Source organism: Otolemur garnettii, unplaced genomic scaffold (genome assembly GCF_000181295.1).
Source record: "Otolemur garnettii isolate 467f Iridium unplaced genomic scaffold, OtoGar3 scaffold00123, whole genome shotgun sequence".
NCBI lineage: Eukaryota > Metazoa > Chordata > Mammalia > Primates > Galagidae > Otolemur > Otolemur garnettii.
Window position 1 is genome coordinate 3678641 of NW_003852518.1, and position 21713 is coordinate 3700353.

At 49.3% G+C, this 21713-nt stretch overlaps 1 protein-coding gene and 1 non-coding gene across 12 annotated transcripts in view; both read left to right on the top strand.

Moving 5' to 3' along the window:
• Window positions 1–21713, top strand: part of PKD1L1 (polycystin 1 like 1, transient receptor potential channel interacting) — a 175459-nt gene that overhangs the window by 13201 nt on the left and 140545 nt on the right. For 10 of the 11 annotated variants that reach the window (XR_002775242.1, XR_002775243.1, XM_023517881.1 and 7 more), the window contains 4 exons: window positions 2846–2949; window positions 7155–7279; window positions 8785–8873; window positions 15578–15897. Coding sequence is in view for 9 of the 11 variants with exons in the window: in XM_023517881.1 (XP_023373649.1) it covers window positions 2846–2949; window positions 7155–7279; window positions 8785–8873; window positions 15578–15897 (638 nt within the window). In the remaining 2 variants the exon portion in view is untranslated. Of the gene's footprint in view, window positions 1–2845; window positions 2950–7154; window positions 7280–8784; window positions 8874–15577; window positions 15898–21713 lie in introns of those variants that run through there. The other variant, XM_023517885.1, reaches the window with a different exon arrangement.
• On the top strand, window positions 13295–13401 carry LOC111727789. Its single transcript, XR_002775255.1, has one exon. It is a non-coding gene; the product is annotated as a U6 spliceosomal RNA (small nuclear RNA).

Here is a 21713-nt window from a genome sequence, read left to right on the forward strand (position 1 = left end):
TGTGTGCTGTGAGGTGGGTGTGGCCTCTGTGGTGTGGGTGTGGCCTGTGTGCTTGTGAGGTGGGTGTGGCTATGATCTCTCACCTCCTCCCAGTCCCGTCTCCCTCTGCCCTCCCACCGCTGCCCACAGTGCACTTCCCTCCCAGCATTAGCATTTCCCACCCTGGTCTCTAAGGCTGACCCAGGTCACCAGCCTCAGCATGTCCTCACCAGATCTTGACGTGGCCCAGTCTCATGCTGCGAGTGGTGGCAGTGGGATGGTGAGAATGCTCCTCATGGCCTTGGTAAGTAGAAGTCCTTATGTGGAGTGTGGATGTCTGTGTGGTATGTGAGTGTGACAGGGCCATCTGAACACTCGGCTGGGGCAGTAAAGAGAGCCCAGAGAGGACGCAGCCCTGGGAGTGCCCTTCAAGGGCTGTCCCCTCTGTGTGTCAGGGCCCACTCGGGACACGCGGGGCCGTCCCCTCTGTGTGTCAGGGCCCACTCGGGACACGCGGGGCCGTCCCCTCTGTGTGTCAGGGCTGTCCCTCTGTGTGTCAGGGCCCACTTGGGACACGCAGGGCCGTCCCCTCTGTGTGTCAGGGCCGTCCCTCTGTGTGTCAGGGACCACTTGGGACATGCAGGCCATCCTTTTCCTGCTTGCCTGCTCCAGTTCCGTGTGAAGGCATTTGAACATGAGGTCTCCGCAGCTTCCAGCTTGTCAACATTTTACTGACTTGACCAACAGAATGTTCCTTAGGCCGACTCCTGACGAGGGAGTGTCTGCTCCTGGGATGCAGAGTCACATGGCCCCAGGAGCCCCCACCCCAGAGCCACCGGGACCACTGTCCCCACCTTCAGAACCCAAAGGAACACCAGTGAGGGGCCTCCAGGATGGGCTGCTGGGAACAAGAACACGTTCAGGAAAAGGGCTCAGCTTCAATACTGTCAGGATAAAAACACTCACTCTTAAGGAATTCTGAAAGATCTGTGGTATAATTCAAACAAATGGCCCAGTCCTCAGGCACGGGGCCTCAGAACCAGGCTCTGAAGTGTCAGGAGGACTGATTGCAGTACTAATCAGGGAGCCAGCCTGCCTCTGTGAAAATGGTGCTGATTCTGCCACCAGGGCCTGCGGATATAAGTCCTCCTCAGAACGCAGGAGAAAGAACCTGCCTTGTGTGTAAATTAGCCTCCCCCACTGTGTCATTTGAAAAGATTTTTGAAATCTCAGGGAAAACTGGCTTGGCCAGCTGACCTTTGTACCTCTGTGTACCTGAGCACACACCTGTGTTTATCACTTACCTCCAGAGGGCAGGAAATACTCCCAGAGGGCCGACATTGTGCCAGGAACCACTGTGAGGTGGTGTTTGTCTACACAGCACTAGGAGGGTGTGGGGGCTTGCTTGGTGCTGGGGTTAGCGCACCTCGCACTGGCCCAGAGAGGGGGGCACTGTCGCAGCTGCGGGCTGCAGGCTGCATGCCGTGGACAGCAGCCAGCTCGGCCTGTCCCCGTTTCATTGCTCTCCACGTCACTGCAGAGATGCTCCAGGTTTTGCAGTATCCTCTGTAGGATTCCAAAGTCATCTCTTCTTCTGTTTTCATCCTCTCACTTCCCTTGCCTTTGGAAAACAAGCATAGTTAAGGGTAGAAAAGAAAATCTTTGGACTTATTCAGTAGGTTAGCAGAGCCCTTGGACCTAGTGACCATCTTTCACCTTCAAAATACAGCCTATACCTGTCCCCTGGTTACCCCGCCACTCTCTTTAAACAGCATCCTCGTCTGCCCTCTGGTGGCCACTTCTGGGTTATTGCTTCAAGAACCAGGCTTGTAAAAATTGGGTGGACCTACCCACAGCTTTACCTTAGCAGAGGCCTTGTTTGAGTTAAATGCATATCCTCTAAATTTCATAGACACCCAAGAGGGATTTTAAAAATGCCACCGAGAATGCATTTCCATGGGAGAGGTGGGATCCCGCATTGGTTTACTGAGTGCTTCACTCAGACAGCACTTTCTGAAGGGACAGTCCAGGCAGCAGCCCTGGGAAGTAGGTTCCCGTCATTCCTACAGGGAAGAAGACTGGCCCATAGAGAGAGGTGACCCAGGGCCTGTGCTTCCCCTCAGTGCCACAGCCAAGGAGGAGCAAAGTCCAGAGAGGAGTGACCCTGCTGGCCAGCAGGCGAGCACTCACGGACAGAGTCTGTGCTGGGGCCAAGCTGGGGGCTTCAGCCTGGACTCTGACCCTGTGAGAGACTTTGGGGGATGGTGTCACAGTGCTGGGCTTTGGGTGCTGAGAACCAAGTTTAGACATTGGCCCTGCTGCTTCCTGTCAGTGTGAGCTTTGCCAGGCTAACCCCTGTCCCTGGGCTTCCACCGCCCCATCTGAAAGAGGTAACGGCACTTACACTCTCAGGTTGCTGTGCGATTAACAGGAAGGACGTGCAGCACCTGCTCTGTCAGTCCTGGGGTCTGCCAAATCCATGCAGGGCCGGAGACCTGCACCAGGACAGGGAGGGGAAGCAGGAGGGCGGGGCGTGAGGGGGAGGGGAGATCTGGGGGCCGCTGGGACCTCGGGGATCTGCTCTTTGCATCAGGGCCTGGGGGGCCTGTGGGCCAGGGGAGACTGCTGTTAGGAGGCTTCCTAACAGTCAGGTGGCAGCCGTATTTCAGCCAGCCTTCCCAGCAGCAAAGTTGGAAAACACAAAGTGGAAAAACCATGGCAGCCACTCTTCACTCATAAAGCAGCCGCTGGTGTGCTTGATAAATCTGTGGCAGAGGTGTGATACAGGAGGCAGATGGGTGCCAGGAGGGCTGTGACCAGACCACTGTGGGTGATTTAACCTTCTCTCTCACTCTCTCCCCCTTAGGTGTCTCCAGGCCACCTGCTCCCTTTGCTTTCATGAGGAGGAGAGTGGGCGTCTTCATCTGCGTCACTGCCATCTCAGCCCTCCCTGTATGGGAGAGGGGGTCGGTAAGGCCCTGGGAGAAGGGCACAGCCTCCAGAGCCCAGTCCTGGCAGCCCACAAGGGCCGTCCCCCCCACCCCTGATCCCAGAGGACAAGGAGGCCTGTTACCTCTCCATTTTCCAGATAATGAAATAAGTGAATAAAAGAGGCCAAGCAGCTTGTGGAGAGCTGCCCCTGGCGGGTGGCAGCCTGGGCATTTGGAGACTCTGAACCTTTCGGTTCCTTTTGACCTGGAGGGTTTATGAAGCCCAAGTTGCTGATACGAGGCAGCAAAACGCCACCTCCATCCTCTTAGGGTTCCAGCTGGGCAGAAAATTAAATTGACATAAACTAGATTAACAGAAGGCACACACCTCTGTTTACCTAAGTGTGCCCTGGCGAGGGAGCCCTCCTGAGGAAATGAGACCTGAAGAGGCAGGTGGAGTCTGTTATTTACCTACCAAATTGAACAAAGAACAGTAAACTGTGAACATGTGGCAAGGCGCGGGGGCTCGGGACAGGATGGAACAGGGACTAGGAGATGAGGGTCAGTTTACCAAGTTGGTTTGTGTAGAATTCTCTCAGCCTCAACTTCCTGTCCTTGATGGTAAGAATGTTACTTCTCACACTTGGGGAATTTCTTTTGCTTTTCAAGAAACAGAATAAAGGCCAGAGTGCTCTTCTGGCCCTGCTGTTTTTATAGTGTGTTTGACTTGCATGCATAGTCAATATGCCAGCATGCTATATTTTTAATTTCTTCACTGGGGCCCTGACTTTCTGCTTTAGGTCTGAAGTGGGGCTTCCTTCAGGGACCAACGGGGTCCAAGCTCAAGAACTAGTGAGTCTCGATGGGCCCCCCAAACCCCTGTGAGGAGGATGCCCAGGTTATAGGAGCTGGCGCTATGGCCACAGTGTGGGAGTTTTCTTCCTACTCAATAAAGGGAATATGCCTATTATTATTTTTAACATATAAATCCTAAATAGTTGGCTGAAATTTAATTGCTAATATTCCTTTAAATAGATGCAATTTTTGAGTTTTCAAATTAGGCTATGTATTTGGTAGACTGGAGGAGATGTAGAAATCCTGATTTTTAATTTTTTAAAGAAAAATTTTACCATTATTATTATTTTTTGAGACAGAGTCTCACTCTGTAGCCCTGGGTAAAGTGCTATGGTGTCATAGCTCACAGTAACCTCAAACTCTTGGGTTCTCTTGCCTCAGTCTCCTGAGTAGCTGAGACTACAGATGCCCGCCACTATGCCTGGCTGATTTTTCTATTTTTAGTAGAGACAGGGTCTTGCACTTACTCGGGCTGGTCTCAAACTCTTGAGCTCACGTAGTCCACTCACCTTGGTCTCTCAGAGTGAAGAAAAAAATTTTTAGAGTCTTACATTTTTAAAGAGACTGATTTAAACGGAGTGTGTGGGGAGATGACAGGTGTCAGTTTTGGGGACAATACAAAGCCAGCTCTTGTGAGATTCTTCTATGAAGACCAAACAGAATGGTTTTTTTCTCTCAGTTTCCTTCTCCTTCAGTGACTTTTATATTGTCATTTTATAATCTTATGTATTTTTATGATCTTTAATGTAATTTTTCCCATTTAGGGACATATCAGCTTGTTTTAGGTCAGGCTTTTTCTACAGATAATTTGAGCACAGACTTTGATGATTAATTGGTTTCAGAAAATGCAAGTTACTTTACTATTGTAGCTCATTCTAAAACTTTTCCTGAATGTTTCTTCCTCGTGGACATGTTGGGTTCAGAAAATTACTGCATCCCCAAGTCAGCACATTCAGCCTGTAGTTGGCAACTGATCACTCATACACATTACATTTTTTTTTGTTTTTTTCTGAGACAGGGTCTCACTCTCTTGCCCAGGGCTGAGTGCTGTAGCGTCATAGCTCACAGCAAACTCAAATTCCTGGGTTTAAGCAGTCTTCTTGCCTCAGCCCCTCAGAGTTACAGAGGGAAGCCACTGTGCAGCCGCATGTAACATGTTTTTAAGGAAGCCTTGAGAACATGGCCTTTGGTTATTTTTCTTCAGGTTTTATTACCAAGAGATTTGGGGGTTTTTTTGAGACAGAGTCTCACTATGTCACCCTCAGTAGAGTGTCGTGGCGTCACAGCGTACAGCAACCTCAATCTCTGGGGCTTAAGTGATTCTCTTGCCTCAGCCTTCCAAGTAGCTGGGACTGCAGGCGTCTGCCACAATGCCTGGCTATTTTTATTTTTTGTTGCAGTTGTCATTGTTGTTTAGCTGGCCAGGGCCGGATTTGAACCTGCCAGCCTCAGTGCATGTGACTGGCGCTGTAACCACTGTGCTATGGGCGCTGAGCCTATCAAGCGATATTAGTACATGGTCCTCCTGACAGTAAATAGTGGTGTTGACTCAAGATGTTCAAATTGGATTCAGTATCTTTCTAGAAAGTTGAGCGTTTCCCAGGAACCCAGGGGAAGCTGACTGCTTACGTTGATGCAGTGACTCGAAACTGTCTCCCATGAGAATGGCCCAGTCCTGGCCAGGCGTAGCTGGACAACCTGCTGCCGTGGGCCTCTGGGTCCTTCCCAGTGTGGCCAGAATCTAGGAGCCATCAGAGCCATCTCCTATGGGAAGGGCCAGGTCTCTCAGAAATATTTTTTTTTTAACTTCTCTTATGGAGACTTTCAAATGTCTGTGTGAGTAGAGAGAAGGGCACATGGCCATCCTGAGCCACGCTGGTCAGAGGCAGAGACTGGAGTCAGGGGCACTCAGACAGAGAAGCAGCACGGTGCCGCCCTGTCCCCGTCTCACAGTCCACCCACCTCTCTCCTCTCCTGCCTGGGGACGGGCAGGGGTGGGGGCTGCGGTGCAGGCAGCATTTGTAGCGAGGTACCTGCTTGGCTTCTGGCTCAGGAGCCGTCTCCTATGTGTAGGGCCAGGTCTCGCAGAAATATTTTCTTTAACTTCTACTATGGAGACTTTCCAATTATCTGCATAAGTAGAGAGAAGGGCACCATGGGCACTTACCAACCAGTCAGCCACCTCAGCAGTTGTCAGCTGTGTGCACAGCTTGTCCCATCTGCTCCCCGCAGACGGGGGATGCACCAGGACCCTCAGTGTCCCAGCCAGCTGGACACCAGCCTGCTGGTGGCCTGTCCTTCTGGCCCTCAGAGACAGGAGTGTATGTTGGCCTTGTCCTTCCTGTGATCATGGCCAGACTGCTGATTTGGGAACATCCTGCTTTTAACTTTGGGGTGTGTTTATTGGTCTTCCAGGAGTGTGGCAAGTTCCCCCACTGTTCTTTGGACAATGGTTTCTTCCCCCCAGAGTCAGGACCCTCATCATTTTATGACCAGACCCCAGGGTGTGTTTCTGGAGGAGGCATTCCTCATCAGCGTGGGCGGTTGTCACATGTGTCCTGACGTTACTCATGTGCTACACCAAGGAGGTTGCATAGTGCAAGGAGAAAGGAAGAGAAGACTTGAAGCCAAGGACAGGGCCAGGTGCACCCCAGTCAGATGCACACCGAGGACAGGGCCAGGTGCACCCCAATCAGATGCGCACCGAGGACAGGGCCAGGTGCACCCCAATCAGATGCGCACCGAGGACGGAGCCAGGTGCACCCAGTCAGATGCGCACCGAGGACGGGGCCAGGTGCACCCAATCAGATGCACACCGAGGACGGGGCCAGGTGCACCCCAATCAGATGCACACCGAGGACGGGGCCAGGTGCACCCCAATCAGATGCACACCGAGGACGGGGCCAGGTGCACCCCAGTCAGATGCACACTGAGGACAGGGCCAGGTGCACCCAGTCAGATGGCACCGAGGACGGGGCCAGGTGCACCCCAATCAGATGCGCATCGAGGATGGGGCCAGGTGCACCCAGTCAGATGGCACCGAGGATGGGGCCAGGTGCACCCCAATCAGATGCGCATCGAGGATGGGGCCAGGTGCACACCAGTCAGATGCGCACTGAGGACGGGGCCAGGTGCGCCCAGTCAGATGCGCACTGAGGATGGGGCCAGGTGCGCACCGAGGATGGGGCCAGGTGCGCCCAGTCAGATGCACACTGAGGACGGGGCCAGGTGCACCCCAATCAGATGCACACTGAGGACATCTGTCTTCACGGTCTAGCCATTGTCGGGCAGGGTGGCTTTGAGCTCAGCGTGCCTCAGGGCTACACTAGCTGTGTCCCCCCCCACCCCCCCCACACTGCAGTCTCCACAGTTGCCTTCTCTCTTTTCTAGATGTCTGTGCCAGCCTGGTGCTTTCTGTGCAATACAAGGAGTATGGCTGCCCCCCGTGTGATCTGCAGGGGCAGGAAGAGGACCCAGAGTCGCGGGACCCATCCCTGTCTGCCTCCTGGGAGAAGGTATTCCATGCAGTGGGCCCCTTCTGTATGGGGATGAGGCTTTTCTTTCAGAAGACAGCAGATGAGTGCAGTGCAGCTCAAAATGCCTCAGATCTCAGCTCCCCAAGGTGGGGCATGGGGGTCAGGCCCTCAGGAGGCTTCTGCACAGCTGTGGCTTCTAGAAGCCCAAACCATCAAACCGCAGTTTTTTTGCAGAGTTGGGGGAGCTCTTAGAAGGTCTCTATTAGTTAAGACTGGGCTACCTGGATGTATATGAAGTCATTCACATCTGTTTATCAGGATAGCCAACAGAGATGGGGCCGCAGGCCTGGGGAGTGCCCTAGAGAAGGAGGGTTCCGCATGGGGGCTGAGTCCTGCCTGCTGGGGGTGGTGGCAGCAAGAGGAACAGAATCCTCCTAGGCAGGACATGCTTGTCATTAGAATGGGCTTTGACTCCACAGGCAGCCAACCCAGAGCTGTGGGCCTGTTGTTCAAATTTAAAGAAGTCAGTTCTCTGGAAGCACCTAGAACTTCCACTGCCCTTGACAAAGATCATCCTGTGTTGTGTTTTTGGCACTGCCCATAGAAGGCAGAATCCACCCCTCCACTCCCCTCCACACAGTACCTCCAACATAGTCATGGTGAAATGACCTTGGCCACAGACAGCCCCCAGCAGTGTGTTGGGAGCTCTTCTCTGCTGCACTGTCTCTTTTGGCAGGGAAAGTTCAAAGGTATTTTCAGGTTCCCAAGAAAAATATTTAGCAAAGATGAACATTTAAAAGTCTGAGAACAGAGACTGAGGAGAGGTGTTGCACAGGTGTTACACTGCTGGCATGTGTAAATGGCCACACACCGTCATGGGCCCTGAGCCTCCACCCCACCCACCCTCTCCAGACAAAAGGGAGCAGGCAGATCTCATGCTTCTGGACAATTTGGTGTGATGCGCTATGCAGAATCAACTGTGAAGCTTAAAAATCAAACAAACTGAACACTGGGCTAGTCTGCTGAGCAGATCCCTGATTCCTCCTCCACCTCCTGAATGTGGGTCAGACTGTGCCACTTTTGGGCTCAGAACCCTCCATCGCCTTCAGAATGAAACTCTAGCTACTGGTCTGACCCCACCTGGGTCCCCCAACTCTGAAGTTGCTTCCTGTGCTGTCCAGGCGCCCACGTGTGGCCACAGCTCCACTAACCTCCTGACCTCCTGCCGGGAGGCACCTGCCTCCAGCCGCACCCTCCACCTGCAGCTCTGCTCAGAGGCACCTCCTTTGTGCCGCGCTTCATCCTCCCAGCAGCACAGCTACTGACAGACGCTTTTCTGTCTGCGCGTCCCGTTTCAGCTTCCTCTGGTGGAACGAAGCCCTGGGGGACAGCGCTGGACTCTTTCATCTCTCTCTTGTTGCTGCTTCTCAGGGCCTGGCACAGTGCCTGACATGTAACAGGGGTCAACAAAACAGTGTTGCTTTCCCCAATGTGCTGGTTTTCATAAGCAGCTCTCACATTATTTCATTATTTTTTTCTTCCAGAACATTTTGAAAACAACTAGTAAAGAAGTGTTATGTGTTGTTCGTGGAACAACGGGAGCGTCTCTGGATCCGGATAGAGGAGCTGACAGGTAGGACAACCAACCACAGCTTAGTCTTGCTTTTCTGAAGTCTATGTGACAGGAGACTTAGAAAGAACTGCTCAGAAGTCAAAATCAATTCCTGTCCTGACACAGGCTGGTAGGGACAGCATTCTAAACAATAATACTGGAGGTAGAGGCAAGAGAACTGTGATCCAGTTAGCTGTTCTTGGGGACACTGAAGGACCATTACAGGGACTGCCTCTGAACGTCACTTACACTTGTCCCTGCACAGGCTGGTTAAAAAATGCAACTCTTAACATGATGAGGCAAAGAATGGTTTTTGAAGCTGATTTGTGGGATTAGAGCAGGTAGTACGACAACCCTAACTCTGAAAGCTGATGGCCACACAAGGTGGTGCCATGGAATAATAATCCCAAGCTCTAGTATGAACTCCAGAAGGGAACCTCGCTGAGTGCAAATTCCACACGCAACCATAATTGGCTACTCCATAGGTGCATAGCAGGGTGGCTTGAGCATAATAGCATCTGATGAGCCTTGAAGACAGTATGCTTTGTGAAATCAGCTAGTTACAAAAAGACAATCACTGTGTGATTCTACTTATGTGAGATGCGTAGTCAAATTTGTAGAGACAGAAAGTGGAATGGTGGTGGTCAGGGGCTGCAGGAGAGGGAGTGGGAGCTGTCACTCAGTGAGGACAGAGTTTCAGGTTGGCAGGGTGGAAAGTCCTAGAGGCCGCCACATGACAGTGTGAATAGACTTAACACCACGAAACTGCACACGGAAAACGGGAAGATAGTACATTTTCTGTTGTTTCTATACCACAATTTTAAAAAATAGCATTAGGCAATCAAAAAGTCTAAAAAAAAATTGGCCTTCTTCTGTATGGTATAATGTCACACTATTCTTGGAATCTATGGTTTTACTCCTTCTAATGGAAATTAAACATTTAAACAAAGGACAAATTCAACTTGTCTTTCTTTCTTTATTTTTTTAATTTTAGAGACAGAGTCTCAAGCTGTCGCCCTCGATAGAGTGCTTTGGTGTCACATCTCACAGCAACCTCTAGCTCTTGGGCTTAGGTGATTCTCTTGCCTCAGCCTTCTGAGTAGCTGGGACTATAGGCTCCTGCCACAACACCTAGCTACTTTATTTTTGTTGCATTTTGGCTAAGGCTGGGTTTGAACCCGCCACTCTCGGTATATGGGGCCCACGCCCTACTCACTGAGCCACAGGGGCCACCTAGCTTGTCTTTCTTAAAGAACAAAAAGATTGAGTAAATACAGAGGTCTCTCAGCTCTTCTCCATCACTGTCTCTCTGTGTTACTTCTATCTTCTGTGTAAGTCACGTTCAGAGGCAGTCCCTATAATGGCCCTTCAGTGTCACCAAGAACAGATAAATGGATCACTGTTCTCTTAACCCCACTCCCCCCAAATAAAGCCACTTCATCAGTTGTTGAGCCTGGGCATGAACCTGGTAAGACTTTTAGGACACAATTCCCACCTCAGGGAAGGTAGTGTTCAGTGCAGGAGACCATGGCACAGATGACAGATGAGAAGGGGACATTACACTCTAAACTTCATGGAACCATAAAGGAACAACAACCCATGTCTGAGAAGACACAGAGGGATTGCAGCCATTGGGCTTTAGCAATTAAGTAGGAATTTAATTTAATTTTTGCTGGGCAGAGCAAGGGAAAGAATCACCCCAATAAGAAGAGCGGCAGGCAGGTGCAATAAGGTGGCATGTTTTAGAGCAGGGGTTCTCAACCTGTGGGTCACGACCCCTTTGTAACAATGAAAATACATCCCACATATCAGATATTTACATTATGATTCATAACAGTAGCAAAATTACAGTTATGAAGTAACAATGAAAATAATTTTATGGTTGGGGGTCACCACAACATGGGGAACTGTATTAAAGGGTTGTGGCATTAGGAGGCATTAGGAAGGTTGAGAACCACTGTTTTGGAGAAAGTGGGTAAACTGGGCACCTCTCTGCGGCAGCCACCTCTGCTGGTTGTGCTGCAGGGACAGATAGCCTCACTACCAGTGACCGATAACAACAAAGGCTCATTTTCATGTCTGCTGTGACCCACGTGCAGCTCTGCAGCCCATGGCCTTTTCACTATGGGGGCCAAGCCGATCCTACCTCTCAATGGCTTTGCAGGCCTCTCCCGGGAAGCAGCTAGGCTGGTGTGGATAGCATGGGGGCAAGGCCCTCGCATAGGAAAGGGGGCTGGGCTTGGGAAGTCACCATGCTAGTGTCCGGTGAGAAGTGGGGAGGGGACGTTGGCAGGGCAGGCTGCAGGGAGTGGGAGCAGGCCCACCGTCTGAGCCCTGGGAGGCCTGCTTGGGCGGGCACACATGTCATCTCTGCAGTCTGGGGCTGGGCAGGGTGTCAGCAGGGAGGAAACAGGGTCTGGGATATGTTTTGTTCCGTGTGGCAAGCGTAGAAGGGGGAGGAAGGCTCAGAGCAGATGCACATGCCCTTCTGTGTTCCCAGACTTTTCCCCCTGAGCCTCGGGCAGCAGCCCTAATGTTCCAGAGCATCTGGGAGACCCCAGCAGGTCTGAGTGGAGTGTGGTGCAGAGTCATGTCCTGGGAGACCAGGTATACCCTGTGACCAGGAAGCACACATTTAAGCCACTAGCTGGGAATTTAGAAAAAGAAAAGTCAGTGGGGGGCAAGTGTGAGGAAAGTTCCTTCCTCACAGCACCAGATGGACGAGGCCACAGCTACTGCTTTTCCAAATCCATTCTGCTAACAACAGCCTTCATTTTACAGGAGGGATTTGTTTGTGCTTCCGAAGTCTGGTAGCTGAGGCCCCTTTGGTTGTCCTGTGTGGCATTCAGTTTGGGGGGGAGCACCTCACAGGAAATTTTTGTTGCTTTTGGATTCCAGCGGGCAGAATGGTGCATGCTCTGGAGCCCCCATTAAGAAAAGATACTTCACAGCTCAGGCGGTTTGATTTTCTCCAAAGCTAGGTTAAGCAATGAAGAATTTTGCAGTTTATTTTTGGGAAATTATTTAGAAACTTAGCTAAAATGTAAGTAATTGTTCACTTAAAGTGACATCTTCAGCTGGAGTGAGTGTTCCCTGGTGTCTCCATGGGAATGCCGCTTTGACTGCTGCGCGTGGTGGTTGTGGGGAGTGGCAGCATCAGCACAGCAGATGGCAGCGGGGCTGGGTCTCCCTGCAGTTGAGCTCCCTGGGTCCACTCCCCACCCTGCGTGGCTGGCGCAGTCCTCCCCAGGCCTTCAGCAGAAGCCCAGAGGGGTTGAGTGAGCAAGCCTCAGTGTGCACAGGTGGCAAGAAAGGGCCTTCCTCCCTGGAAACAGAGATTTTCACAGAATGGAGCTTGGTGCAGCCCCCACTCTGTGGCCTGTGAACACAAAACGGTCAGCCAGCCGCACTCTGCAGCCCTTGACACTGAACCTGGGCAAATACACATGCCTTTCTCCTTTTTCTGGGCCTCAGTTAAGATGTGCAGATTTCTTTAAGAAATAAAGGGATATAAAGGAAAAAACGGGAAGCAAATGACCAGGGTAGTGAACAGACTAGGAAATATATCACCCTGGGAATGCTGAAGTTGCTTGGGCTGTCTCTCTGGGAGGACAGAGGATCCAGGAGGACGTGTCATGGAAAGTGCCCGGTGTGGGCTCCCACTGTCAGAGCGGGCAGCACGCATGTCCCTGTGCCATGAGCTCCAGAGCAGAAGGCAGTGACCTGACTGTCACAGTGAGCATCACAGGACATCGTGTTGCATTCTGAGTTAGCTAGGTGTGGTCCACATGTGTGAGTTCACCCTATTCCCCAGGGTGGGTCTGCTCTCCTCAGAGCTCCCTGCACATTCCCAAGCCCTTCTCTCCTGCCAGGCTGTGAATGCACAGGACATCAAGTAGTTGCCACCACACCTGTCTATCAGTCCTCCCACCCCCTCAAGGCCACAGATGCATTCCTGGGACAGTCTGGCAGTGCCTATAGGGAGTATACAGAAGTGCATTCTGGCCAAGCCCAGGTCACAGCCCAGCCCGCACAAGGGCAGACAGAGGTCATTCCAAATATGACTCAACCTTTTGGGTGAACTGTCTGAAGCAGTGTTCCAGGTTCCAGGTGGGCATAGATTTTAGTAAATGGGCTCCACCACCTGAAGGCTTCTCTCTCTAGCACCTGCCACAGCCTTTCTGGCTCAGCCTCTAACCATATCACATGGCTGTGAGGCAGCTGGGACCAACTCCAGGAGCAGGCCCGCAGGCCCAGCGAGGGGCTTCCAAGCACATTCAGAAGCCCCCTCACACCCTCTGTCACAATTGCCAGTGTCTGGAGCAGTAGTGGTCCTGTCACTAACGGCTATATGTGACTGGGAATGTAGACAGAACATTCTTTGGTCTACTCCAGGTTGGCATCTGAGCCCTGTCATTAAACTTCTACAGAAAGCTACTGGTGTGCTCACTTCAGCAGCACATTTACTAAAATTGGAACGATACAGAGAAGATTGGCATGGCCCCTGCGCAAGGATGACACGCAAATTCGTGAAGCATTCCATGTTTCTTTATCTCCTTTCTTTACTCCAAAGAAGCCAGGGACAAGGATTCAAGCAATCAACCTTACTGCTCTGACCTGTATTCTTGGCAGAAAGTGCTAATTCAGGGTTGAATGGGCTCTGTACGTTAACATTTAATTTGGGGGACGGATCCTGTAAAACTAATTTCAACATCAACTCATTAAAAGGTTGCCGGAAAAAAAAAAAAAGCAAGCAAGCTACTGGTGAGAGACAGGAGACTCACTCTGTTGTGGGTGGCCTGGAGTTGGTGAGGGAACCTTTCTCTCTCTTTCTCTCTCTCTTTCCAGTAAAGCATGAAACAAAGCTTATTAAGAAAGAGAAAGACAGGCTTACAGAGTAAGAAAGCTTACAAAGCAGGGATGTTCACCACAGACAGCGAACGAGCCGCCACTGTCATGGCAGTCAGGGACCTTTCTAAGTCCTTCGGACACTACTTGGGCAATTTGAAAACATTACTAAAATTTATCACAGTAAGGGTCTGTTTAGACTTCACATTTTCACTACCTGCAAGAGCATCATCTCTCAGGTGTCACCTGTGTACCGGACCACATAAAATCGCTAACTTCCTATTGGCTCAGCAGGAGGAGCGGCAGGTACCAAGAACTTCTGCTGAAGAGCAATCCTGAAGTTCCTGAAAAGATGTGCCTTGTAGTTCCGGCTGAGGCCAGCAGGGCGCTCTTGGCTAATGCGCTGAGGCACGAACTGGGTGTGCAGTCGCACCCACAAACAGCAGCTGCATCAAACAACAGCAGGGCTCTTTATTAAGTTGGCCTTTTGACATGGGAGGAGACCCAGAGCTGATGCCAGACGAGGCCGTCCACTAACCCGCCCTGTTCCTAAACCTTTAAGGTCCAGGGCGCCTCTTCTATAGCTGCCCCTGCAGCTTGGAGACCGAGCCCTCCAGAGGAGGCCTGAGATCGTGGGGCGTGCAGAGGGCAAGGCCAGGTAGTGGCTTCCTGGGACCATCATGAGGGGGACCCCCACCGCAGCGGCCAGACCTGCTCAGACCAGCGCCCAGGGAGCATCACTGTGGGCCGTTTCCCGTTTCCCCACTTTTCCAGGAAGGCATAGTGAGGGTGGTGGAGGCCGGCGCCTTTGTATCCTGAGTCCGGATGCTGGCCTGACCAATGGCTGCTCATCCAGTTGGCTTTAATTACAGCCGCAGTTGAGGCTGGCGCTTTTCAGGTCACCCTGCCACAGACCATGTCATTGGCCACTGTTTGTCATCAGAGACCCAGGGCACTTGGTTGCCCTTATTTTTCACATAGACTAAAGCTTTGTCTGAGTGTGCGTATTTTAAAGAGACAAGCACAGCCCTCTTGGAGAGGAGGAAAATACAAAAAGCATGAAAAAAATTGGTCAATAGGACACTTAAGCCACTTCCACTTCCATGAAAGTGTTCTCTCCCTCCTTTGAGGGGTTTCTTTTTAATCTTTTGTTTATGCTGCCTGCTACCTAATGGTGCCAATGCCATATGCCTCACCAGGGAACAGTTTTTAACAGATAAATGATCATGAAAGTCCAGTATCATTGGAAGCTGAAGACTGAATAGCCTAGCAGGCATCCTCAAACTCTGGCTGGTTGGGTGTTTTTGCCACTGCTACCTGTCCTGCTTAGCAGTTGACTCATCCCGGGGCCCGCAGTCCGGCCCTCCAATGGTCTGAGGGACAGTGAACTGGCCCCCTGTTTAAAAAGTTTGAGGACCCCTACCCTAGACTGTTCCCAGCTGATTTGCATAACAAGGAGCTCCACAGAGGGCTGGCACTTGCCCCCACATAGGGTGGAGTGGCTTGTGGGAGACACCATCTTTCATGTCTATTAATTCAGTGATGAGAGGAATTACTTACATTTTACTGTTATTCATGCAGTTTGAGCAGTGTTTCTAATTTTTTTGCTGACCTCAGTGTCTCCTGGGGGTTTGCTGGCCTCACCCAAGTTTCTGGATCCGTCTAGGCTGGGACAGCAACATGCATATCTCATGGGTACCCAGGGAATGCTGCTGCTGCTGGCCCCAGGACCCCGCTTTGGTAACAGTGGAAGGGAAGCATTTCCTCAGCTTCTCAGACCTTGCTTCCAGCTTGCTGGTCCCAGACCAGGCTGTTTACACCTGCCCTCCCTCTCTACCTGCTGACGTGTTCCTAAAGCCTCTGCTTCTCTTCCACAGCTCCCAGGGACTTCCACCTGGCACTTCCCTCAACTCCAGCCTCTCAACATCCCAGTCTTGTTCCAGGAGGATCTACCTCCTTATTCCATGTCCTCCTGCAGTCGCCCAAGCTCAAGATCCTGATGTCATGAATCATATTATTTGTCACTTCTGGGAAACAGAGGCTCAGGCACCTCTCAATCTCGAGTTCCATGTTTCCATGGCTTCTGGACTGGCTCTTTGTCTGGTGATGGGCTTTGGAGACAGTTCTAGAGTTGAAATGAGGCTCCACAACACGTCTGAGGCAATGGCGGTGACTGCCTGCCACCAGCGTGAGACAGGTACAGTACATGTGTCCTTCTCCAGGACGGGGAAGATTTGAGCTGGGGACCTGAGAGGCAGTGCTTGGAACAGAAAGGAAACCCCACTCCATGCCTCTGGACTCAGCTAACCTTCCCAGCTCCAATAATGATACCTCCCGGTAAGCTGTGCACGTGGGGGAGCATGTGTCCTGTTTTGTGTATGGCCAATTCTTTACATATTTTTCCTGATTTAATCTCTCCCTCACCCCTTCCCTCACACCCGGGTAGGTGTGAGGTAGAAGATTTGACCTGAGGTGACACAGCTAATATAGTCAGCTTCTTCCTGTGTAGAGGCAAAATTCTGAAAGCAGTTACTGTCAAAAATCACTTAAATGGCCCTTCAAGTACACACACAGACACACAGGTAATATTGCACATTAGTTCTTTTGCACTAGTCCATCTCTTCACCCTGAATCTATTTTTATCCTTTAAGTAAGGTGAGATTCTTGTATACAACAGATATCCAGTCTGAGTTTATATATCCGGTAAGCCAGCCTGTGCCTCTTTAGGGGATAATTTAAACCATTCACATTAATTGAGAGAATTGATAAGCCTGGTTGTGTTTTGTACATTTTTAATCCTTTCACCACTGTGGAAGTTGGATTTTGTTCAAAAATTTCTGGGTGAGTTTACTTTGGAGGTTAGAGCATTGCACTGGTCATTGTGGAGGATGAGTCTGAGAATATCCTGGAGAGCTGGTTTATTTATAGCAAATTTCTTCAACACGTGAATGTCATTAAAGTATTTGATTTCTCCATCACAAATGAAACTCAGTTTAGCTGGATACAGGATCCTGGGCTAGAAGTTGTTTTGTGTTAGAGATTGAAGGTCGATGACCATCTTCTTCTGGCTTGAAACATTTTGGCTGAGAGATCTGCAGTCATTCTGACACTTCTCCCTTTGTAGGTGATACTTTTCTTACATCTGGCTACTTGCAGAATTTTCTCCTTCATCTTAATCACAATGTGCCTAGGAGATGCTTTATTTGGATTGAGTCCTGCTGGGGTTCTGAAGCTCTGCTATCTGAAGTTCTGTATCTCTTGCAATGCTTGGGAAATTCTCCTCCAAAATCTCTTGGAGTAGAGCATCTGTACCTTTAGGACCATCCTCTTCTCCTTTGGGAATTCCTATAAGACAAATATTTGATCTTTTGGAGTGATACTACAGTTCTGTCAGGGAATGATCAGTTTTTGCTCTGCATTTGTCTGCCTCTTTGAGTGTTTGAGAACATTCAAAAGCTTGTCTTCAGTTCCAGAGATCCTTTCTTCTGCCTGGTCAACTCTATTACTGAGGGATTCTACTGTATTTTGGAGGTCCTCAACTAACTTTTTCATTTCCTTGAGCGCTGCTATCTCTTTTCTTATTATGTTCATATCTTTGGTGACTTTGTCTTTGAATTCATTAATTTCTTGAGCCAAATTTAGAACCGCTCTTTGGAATTCAATTTCTATCTTTTCTTCCATTCTATTTATCTTATTTGCAATACATATTCTGAGTTCGATTTCTGACATTCCTGCCATTTGTCTAAGCATGGCATCTTCAGTTGTATCTCCTTTGTCATTCTTAGGGTGGGGGTTGATCTACTCTGGTTATTCATGTTTCCAGAGTTCTTCTGTTGGATCCACACCATGTTTATTTTCCACCATTTGGTTATTAGAACTGGCAGGGTGAGATTGAATTGGGGTTCCCAGGTAGTAGAGATAGCCCCTTATCAAAGTACTAGGCTTTATAATTGTGGCTTATCTCCTACAACCTACAAAGGCCCCTTTCAGAGTTTTGGCCAGAGACTCTAAGGATCTACTTTGTGAGATAGCACACGCTAGCTCTGTTTTGATATCAGCCAACCTCTACCCTATCCTAAGAAACCACAGTATTAGGTTTAAATCTCAACTATGAAGAGATACAAATAGCTGTGGCACCCAGCCACCTCCCTTCGGTTATTTTCCACTACAGAACTTTGAAGGTCAACCTCAGAATGTTTCCGAGTGGATAGCCCCAGACGTGGGTTCCAATTAAATTGTCTCAGGTGGTGCAAACCCTGCTCAACAGAGAGGGATTCAAGAGTCTCCAACAGCACAATTGGAAGCAGGGATCCACACTCCCACCCACTAGATTCAGTCCACACTGTTGTCCACTTCTCTGCTTATGGGCTCAGTTGGAGCTGGGGCCACACCCCTGCTCACCAGTCTCAGTCCACACCCAGCTAGCCTCTGCTTTCCAGACCAGTTGGAGTCAGGGGACCACTCCCCCACCTGCCAGTCTCAGTCCACTGCCTGGCAAGCCTCTGTTCACAGGTTCTGTTAGAGTCAGGGCACCGCACTCTGCCCACAGGTCTTAGTCCTCACCCAGTAAGCCTCTACTCACCAGCCCCACTGGGGACAGGGGACCACACTCTAGTCCTCAGGTCTTGGTTCACACCCAGTAAGCCACTGCTTGAGGGTTCTGTTGGAGTCAGGGGGCCACACCCTTGCTCTCACGTCTCAGTCCATGCCTAGCAAGCCTCTACTTACACGCCCAGCAGGGGCTGGTCCCCAGCCCTGTCTGGTGAACTCAGTCCACACAGGGCAATCACTCTCCTGCTGTGGACGCTGTCAGAGCTGGGGATTCTGCACATCATCCTGCCAGACACAGCCCAAATCAACAGCACCACTGGCCAGGCATAGTCATAACCAGGGGACTGCCCCTCCTCCCGTTGAGTGTCCCTTTCTTCCCACATCCTCTTTCTTTCCCATTAGTCACAGATTCTGTCCTGATGGTTGGCAGTCCACACCACGCCCAGATCTCTCAGGACAAGACCAAACACTCTGTGCTCTGCAGGGGGCAGAACTTCAGACTGCCATGTGAAGGGGAAAGAGTGGACTGGGAATTTGGACTTGTGGGGGAAAGTATCTGTTCAAGTTTATGCCTGGCGGGGTGGTGTCTAGGTTCATAAGTGGGACCTCCCTGGAGAAAGAGACCTGGAGTTTAGTGGCTCTCTCCAGCGAGGTAAAATGAGAGGTCTTTTGTTCCTTGCTCATTTGCAGATTGCCTGTGGCAGGCCTTCTGCTTGGGGACGGGGTCTCCTGTCCTCTAGTTGATAGGCTTTGTCCCTGTAATTTGTTTTCTTGAATGCTCTTCCTTGGAGTTACAGCTTGCTGACCTTCTTTCTTGGCTCAGCTCCCCACTTTTGGCTTCATAGAGTCCAATTCCATCCAGGTTTTCTTCCTCTGCTCAGGAGCCTCTGCCAAAGGTTGCCACCAGTCAGCCGTCTTCCAGTTCTTTAATTTTTATTGGTATCTGTGGCTATTTCTTTCTATCATTTTTATTTTTATATTTTATTTTCTCCTTGTTTTCTTGATTACATTGTGTAAATTTTTATGAATTTATTTCAAGAACTAGCTTTTGGATTTTGTTTATTCTACATTTCTTACTAGTTCATTAATTTCTGCTTTTATCTTTATTTTCTTTTTGTTGCTTTCATAAGCATGCAGAAATAATGCTAATTACTAAGGGGGGCACATTGTACAGTTATGGTATCTGGTGTGGTGTGTAGTCTTTTCGGGCTAATTTAGGTCTCATAATTAAGTTTGTAAACTTAGAAAAGGTGCTAGAGACCTCATTGCTGAATCGTACTACAGTCACCAGATGGCCCAGGGGAATACTTCAAAGGTGACTCTTGCTATTCAGCGATGACGTCTGTAGCACTTTTTCTAAGATGAGTTCAAGAACTTAATTGTCTGACCTTGTAACTAGCAAAGGTTTCTTAAGAGGATTCTACTTGTACTTTTTATCAGTTGTCTATATCAAATAATATTTTTATTTGCCCCAGATAAAAGGACAAAGAATGAAAGCAAGGCTGGCAAGTGGGCTTGGGGAATCCGAGATGATTCAGATGATTGTATACTACTCAAATTTTAAAATGTGTGCTTTGGAAGCTAATAATAACTTCTCCCACAGAATGTGTGTGTTGTGCTCAACAAGTGCATTGGAACAAGGGAAATGTAAAGGTGATTATGTTACTTCCCTGTTCATAATGTGTTTTTCAAAAGGAAAAATTCAGTGTTCACCAAACCCTATAGTGCTGGAAGATGACTTTTACTATGATCATCATACCAGGGTCTGACAGTTAAGTTCATGAACTCATCCTGGAATAAGCCCTACGTAGCTGATTGCTGACTATCGCTATGTTTACCTTCAAAGACCTCCCCTTGGGAAGCTGTGCACTGACGCCAGTACCCAGTTCACCCTTTTCCTGAATTGGCCATCAGAGCTACCATCATATTACCCTGATATCCTAAGTGTCATTAAAATGTCTTCCTTTCAATATTTCCTTTATCTTTCGGTAAAGAAAGAAGTCACTGGGAGCCAGGTAAGGTGAGTAGAAAGGGTGTTCCAATACAATTATTTATTTACGGGTTAAAAACTCCCTCACGGACACTGCTGTGTGAGCTGGCACATTGCTGTGACAAGAGTCATGAGTTTGGGGGGAAAATTTTTCAAATTGTTTTCATTTAATTTTTTCATGCAGCCTTTTGGCATTTCCAGATAGCAAACTTGGTTAACTGTTTGTCTAGTTGGTACAAATTCATAATGAATAATCCCTCCAATATCAAAATAGCTCAACAACATCCTTTTAATTATTGATTTGGACTGACAGTGTTGTGGAGAACTGACTGACTTCCATTGTGAACTTTGATACTTTGGTTCAGGGTCATATTGGTCTTTCCTTCATTCTTTCCTTCTTTCCTTCCTTCCTTTCTGACAGAGTCTCACTCTGTTGCCCAAGATTAGAGTGCTGTGCTGTCATAACTCACAGCAACTTCAAACTCTTGGGCTCACGTGATTCTCCTGCCTCAGCCTCCCAAGTAGCTAGGACTATAGGTGCCCACCACCATGCCCGGCTAATTTTTTCTATTTTTAGTAGAGATGGGGTTTAGCTCTTGCTCAGGCTGGTCTCAAACTCTGAGCTCAAGCTATCCACCCTCCTCATGCATCCAGAGTGCTGGGATTACAGGTGTGATCCACTGTGCCCACCTAGTACACCTATCTTTCACCACCAGTGATAACATGGCCCAAAACATCATCTTGCCTCTCCAAAAAGTATTGACAAACTTTGACTCTCCTTTGCTTCTTTTCATTGGTGGTCTCCTTTGGCATATACCTTTCTTATTCCAAGATTTTCTTTTAAGATTTTCCTAACTGTTTCTCTATTGAGGTTTGTTTGGCCTGCTGTGCTCATCCCAGTCAGCCAATGATTTTGATGTTCAATTTGATTATTTTTTGTAATGTTTTGGTCAGTTTTGCTTGTTACTGGCTGCCCTGACCTCTCCTCATGAGTGATACCTTCTCTCCCCTCTGAAAAATGTTTAATCCATTTGTACACTGCTATTTTCTTCATGGAATTACCCCATACCACCACACACTCACATGAACGCAGCTGTGAGATGCCAACATACCAAGGTTCTGAAACCTAACTGAGTTGTTTGGATAGTGCTGTCAACATAACGGCATGATGGCAAGTTTGTGAACTTAATTGTCAGACCTTGTATTCCCATTTGGCTATTTAAGTATTTTTCCCCCATCTATGGATGAACAATATTTATTTTCATTCTTGTGAATATTTCCTATTGCACAGATTTGGCTATAGAATTCTTAGGGCCCAGAAGAAAATGAAATGCCAGGCCTAGCCCCTTGCTAAGAAATTTACTAAGATTCTTCAAACAGCACACACAGAACAGTGTGGAGTGTGCAGCTCTGTGCCACTGTACGGGTCACAGCGTGGAGTGTGCAGCTCTGTGCCACTGTACGGGTCACAG